General features: G+C 31.7%; 2 protein-coding genes across 3 annotated transcripts in view; both read left to right on the top strand.

Annotated features, from left to right (window-relative positions):
- The first annotated feature begins 824 nt into the window (after positions 1 to 824).
- Positions 825 to 5,095, top strand: part of LOC108739436 (digestive cysteine proteinase 1) — a 23,367-nt gene continuing 19,096 nt past the window's right edge. Inside the window, exon 1 of the mRNA XM_018473341.2 lies at positions 825 to 1,084. Coding sequence (XP_018328843.1) covers positions 847 to 1,084 — 238 coding nt within the window. The 5' untranslated portion in view covers positions 825 to 846. The remainder of the gene's footprint in view (positions 1,085 to 5,095) is intronic.
- LOC108739429 (dual specificity protein phosphatase CDC14C-like) lies at positions 1,467 to 4,357 on the top strand. Of its 2 annotated transcripts, none has more exons than XM_018473328.1 (5): positions 1,467 to 2,092; positions 2,261 to 2,587; positions 2,759 to 2,888; positions 2,950 to 3,128; positions 3,368 to 4,356. In XM_018473328.1, the coding sequence occupies exons 1-5, from the start codon at positions 1,698 to 1,700 to the stop codon at positions 4,152 to 4,154; spliced, it is 1,818 nt and encodes a 605-aa protein (XP_018328830.1). In that variant the 5' UTR covers positions 1,467 to 1,697; the 3' UTR covers positions 4,155 to 4,356. The 2 variants fall into 2 exon arrangements, with proteins under 2 accessions (XP_018328830.1, XP_025833358.1); XM_025977573.1 differs by having other exon boundaries at positions 2,012 to 2,103; positions 3,368 to 4,357.

Raw genomic sequence — 5,095 nt, 5'->3', positions numbered from 1 at the left:
ATGTGCGTTAACTAGTGGTGAAATTGGTCTATGTATTTATTTGTGAATTAAAGTCAAGGCGACATTTTTTTTTAATGTTTTTGAAAATATACCTTCCTCAGAATGGAATTTATGATTTATTTTAATTTTGCTAAAAAAATCTGATTATCAAAAATACCTACACAGAACAAAACCTCTTTTTAGGGGTGGTTTTGAAGAATCTCTAAAACTACATATCTTAGCGTTTGATTTGAATAGTTTCAAGTCGGTAATTAAAAATAAAAATACGTGTTCAATGGTTTGTTTAAAAGGGTTGATTTTCTAAAAATATTTTCCTAGTGTATCTCTAAATCCTTTTAAGAAATACACTCTTTAAAGGATGATGATTCATAAAATTGCTTTGAAATTTGATAAGATTGAAACGAGTGTAATTTAAATTCTAACTACCCTTTTTAATTTAAGACATAATTTTTAATGCTTTGATCATTTTTTTTTTATGAGAAGAGAATAAAGAAAAATTATCGCAAATTCATCTACGTAAATTTTCATTTTCAAACATTAGGTGCTTTAGTTTAAGATGTTGAATTAGAGGCCACAATAAGGGATAAACAGTTTATTTAGTTTAAAACCAGGTCCGACGTTTCGCCTACTGTTCTTAACCTTTTTCAAGGCTACTATTACTAACTACATGTACTACAGCCTTGAAAAAGGTTAAGTACAAAACGGGAAACGTCGGACCAGGTTTTAAATTAAACAAATTATTTATCCCTTATTATGGCTCTGATTCTACATCAGGATTTAATTAAGGGACGAAAAAAAAAATAAGGAGAAATGTCCAAGTCATCCAGTCAATAACAAATCAATAAAATGCATTATGATAGGTATGATGGTCCATCAAAAAGGTCAAGAATTGATTATTATGGAGGCATGGTAAAAACGTATCAACTGGGAAACTTTGGAGACCATGGGTCAAGTATTAAACTAGCACCGGTAACAACAGAAAAAGAACAGAATGTCTTGACTTGTTTGCAAGTTAATGGAACCAGCGATATCGCTATAGAACCACAAACTGTTCTACCATCTTTAGTTGGATTTGAGTGTATTGGTACGGTTCTAAAAAACTACATTTCAATATATTTTAAGCAAGCTGAGAAATTATTATAAAATAAGTGTATACAGGGGGTCAATATTAGACCTCAAAGGGCTTTGAATAAAGTTAGCAAGGGTCAAATGGAGTTGCAAACATATTTACACATTCCTAAACTGTATATGTTTTTTAAATTTCAAATCGCAATTAAATTACATACTGAAAAGTGTAGAATAAATAATTCACGTGCTTATAGGTAAAAGATGTTATAAAATTGCAGAAAAAATGAGATAAAATTCATAGGGATTGTTAGAAAAATTATTTTATTTACTATTAAAATTTAATCTGGGGTTTTAGTTGTATTGAGTAAAGAATTTTCAGTTAGCTTTGAAATTTTGAAGTTGACTTTTCAGTTCAAACAAAATGAGGTCAATCATTTTTTGGTGTTTTCAAAATTGATAAGATGCATAAAGTTCTGCATAAGAGTGTATACTTCTTAATATCGCTAGCCATAAATTATACGTTGCACATTTTGATTTATTTAGCCCTTTGTGACAGGGGAGATAAACCTTGTTACCTATTTCCTTAAGTAGATCGAGATAAATATATTAATTATCACGACCGTAGTAACATGGATGGTTTCTATTATCATGGAGACATAGAATATATAACGGAGATACTTAAAAATCGTTTGTACTTTGCAGTACTCGAAAAAAGCGAAAGTATTGAACTCCAGAGCTCATTGGAAACATTTTATTTTTGTACTGATAGCGAATACGTTTATTTGAATTTTTATCACGACTTTGGCCCTTTAAATATTTCATGTCTTTTCAAATATTGCTACAAACTTAATCAGTTACTAAAGAACCCGATCCAAGGAATCCAGCGATTTGTACATTATTCGTCGAAAGATCCCAACAAAAAAACGAATGCAAGCTTTTTGATTGGCAGTTATGCGATACTTTATCTAAATATGGACCCTAAAGAAGTTTATCAAAGGCTCTATAGCGCTGGAGGAACTTTCAAGTAAACGTTTTGTAAATATTACAAACAACTCAATTTTTTTTATAGTTAATGACTATTTAATGTTTGTACCACGGCATCCCAAACGATTTTGATGTTATAATCGTAGTATTTTTTAAAAATAACGTAAAAAAAGAAACATTGCCGGCAAATTTGATTTGAAAATTTTAGGCCTTTCGTGGATGCTTCACAGGGTCCATCTCCGTATACCATTTCGATAATGGACTGCTTTAGAGCGATTAAGAAGTGCTCTTCGTTGAATTTTTTTAATTTTGACGACTTTAGTGTTGCGGAGTATGACAATCACGATAAACTTGTGAATGGTGATATGAATTGGCTGGTACCTCTAAAATTTTTGGCGTTTATAGGACCAACGGAAATCGAAAGTACAGCAGACTGTTTCAACGGCCACAATCCTAGCTTTTACATAAATTATTTCATTACTAATGATGTAAGAACGGTTATTCGGTTAAATAACAGGGTTTATAACGAGTCAGCGTAAGTTTTAATTTTAAATATATTTGATAAACTAAAGTCCAAATACAAGGAAGACGGAAAAATTTATTAGAATATGTGTTTCTTCTTCCTGAAATTGAAATTATTTCCTTCCTTGATGGTTATTACAAGAGATTTTAATAATGATAATAATTAAGTTTAAGACCGTTTTAGTTTTACTAAAGCTGGTATTGAGCACTACGACTTGTTTTTCCCTGACGGTACCATTCCCCCAAAGCATATTTTGTTGAAATTTTTGGACATTGCCGAACATGCACCCGCTTCTATAGCAGTGCATTGTAAGGTAAAATCGAACGATTTTTTTGTTATTTTTACAAAACGAGAACTTTCTTCGTTTCAATTAGGCCGGATTGGGCAGGACCGGATCTCTGATAGGAGCCTATATCATTAAACACTATCATCTAACGGCTAGAGAAGCAATTTCCTGGATGCGCATTTGTCGTCCTGGGTCCGTTATAGGGCCCCAACAAGATTGGCTCGAAAAAATTGAAAAATGGCTTTGGAAACAGGGTAGTCACTACAGGTAAAGGAACAATTTTAAAAGCTCTATCTCATTTATATGTTATTAGATTTTTGTACTTTTGAAATTGTATTTGGTACGAATTTGTTTAGAAATCGTCATTTTTTATCTTAAAAACTAAATTTCGTTACAGTTTTAAATCTTATTCGAGTTTTTTCAATCAAAAAAATTTCTGTGAAAACCCTTGATACAAATTTTCTTTACTTGGGTATTAAAATTGTATTTGGTACGAATTTGTTTAGAAATCGTCATTTTGGAGACGGTGACAAAATACCCTTTCACAAATATGGCATCTACAGTATAAAGTGGATGAACGAGCGCGATAAAGGCCTCCGAGACGCAAAAAAAGACACGGCTAAAAGGAGAAGCGTTTGCGACGAAGTGAACCAAATGTCCACTCAAAACAAGGTCTTCGCCCAGAAGCAGAGCATTGAAAGGAAAAAAATGTTATTGAACCAAAAAGAAGAAGAATTGAGGCGTCTTTCGAATCTGTTATACAAGGTCCAAACGAAGCAGAAAACGAGAAGGAAAGGTGATGACGAATTCGCAACGAACCCCTCAGCTTCCCCAGTCGATATTGACAACAGACTAAGAAGAAGTAAAACAGCGGCAGTTAAAAGAGGAGACAGGGAGATGGACGTACCGTTGGAATACATGGGACAACTTAAACGCAGGATTACCACCGCGATAACTAATCGAAACTCTGCCCAAAATCAGATATATTCTTTTGAGCAAATCCCCATGACGCCATTGTGCAGCTCCATGAAGACAGGACGAAGACGCGACTATCCTGATGGACATAAAAAACATGCAACACAAGGTGATAAGTTGAACGATATCAAAATTAAAAGGTTTATCGAGAGAATAGGATCGGCGAAATCCAGCGGCAGACCACAACAAGTTGATGTAGGAATGGAAAGGAGAGAATTTTCCACAATGGATAACAAGAAACCTGGTAAAATTGCCAGTAATTTACTGAAGAAACTACCCATCATCCAACGTTCTAGACGAAGTGATATGATTGCTTGAAGAAATTATAAATCCGAAAAAATTTAAGTAATAGAAAGAAAAAATAATTTTTGATTCTTATCAAGTGCAGTAATAGGTATTACAATGTTTTACTTATGCATATTAAAGAAATTATCAATTTAAGTATCAAAATTTGAATGTAACTTATAAAGTTGTTGCGAAGAACAAATGTACACATGACATTTAAAATATATTTTTATACTAAAATTTGTCTTCTTAGGTCTTCTATAATGTTGAGAGTACAGTTTTTATTATTGTGATTATTATTTATACATTTTTGATGTGGAATGCAAAGTTGCAAATAAATCTGTATTCTTCAGTCATGATAAATTTTATGTGTTCATTACGTTTCTGTTTAAATTTACTTCCACTTTGTCCTATGTAGATAACTCGTGCGCTTTGAGTTACAGTACTTGAACATTGCCCACTGTTGTAGTTTGATTTTTATATTTTTTTTTTTGGTTTGAATCCGAAGTGGTCTTTTTTGTAAATAAAATTTGTCTGTTACACTTTTTAATTAAGATAAGCAGTTTTAAAGAAATTAATAAGTGTTTTTTTTTTGAAAATGACACCTATACATATACAAGTAAGAAACTATGCCCAATAGTTAAGTATGATGAACTTTAAACTTTTCCTTATCGACCCAAAGTGTGTTTGATACTAGCGACTGTTTATTTATATTATGTTTGTACACAAAAATATAAAATTTATAACAAATTTTTGTTGACAAGTCCAGATGTCATATAAACAAAAATAGTTATTTTACGAACGATAAGGACATAAATACGAAATGAAATTAATTATAACAGAAAATCTTAACGTTATTTAGCGCAAATGTAATAAAATTCTATAGCAGTTTTTTATTTTATTCAAAAATTTTTGAAGGACCTACATATAAGTTATTAACATCTTCCAAGTGCGCGCTACTTTTATAATAATGA

Source organism: Agrilus planipennis, unplaced genomic scaffold, assembly GCF_000699045.2.
Source record: "Agrilus planipennis isolate EAB-ADULT unplaced genomic scaffold, Apla_2.0 scaffold25, whole genome shotgun sequence".
Classification (NCBI taxonomy): domain Eukaryota; kingdom Metazoa; phylum Arthropoda; class Insecta; order Coleoptera; family Buprestidae; genus Agrilus; species Agrilus planipennis.
Note: the sequence above shows the minus strand (reverse complement) of the source record. Positions and strands in the feature narration are given on the sequence as shown.

Coding starts and splice junctions, on each gene's coding strand:
- LOC108739429 (XM_018473328.1), top strand. CDS start 1,698: ATGGATGGTTTCTATTATCATGGAGACATAGAATATATAACGGAGATA. Junction 2,889..2,949: donor CTATAGCAGTGCATTGTAAG/GTAAAATCGAAC, acceptor CGTTTCAATTAG/GCCGGATTGGGCAGGACCGG. Junction 3,129..3,367: donor AAACAGGGTAGTCACTACAG/GTAAAGGAACAA, acceptor GAATTTGTTTAG/AAATCGTCATTTTGGAGACG.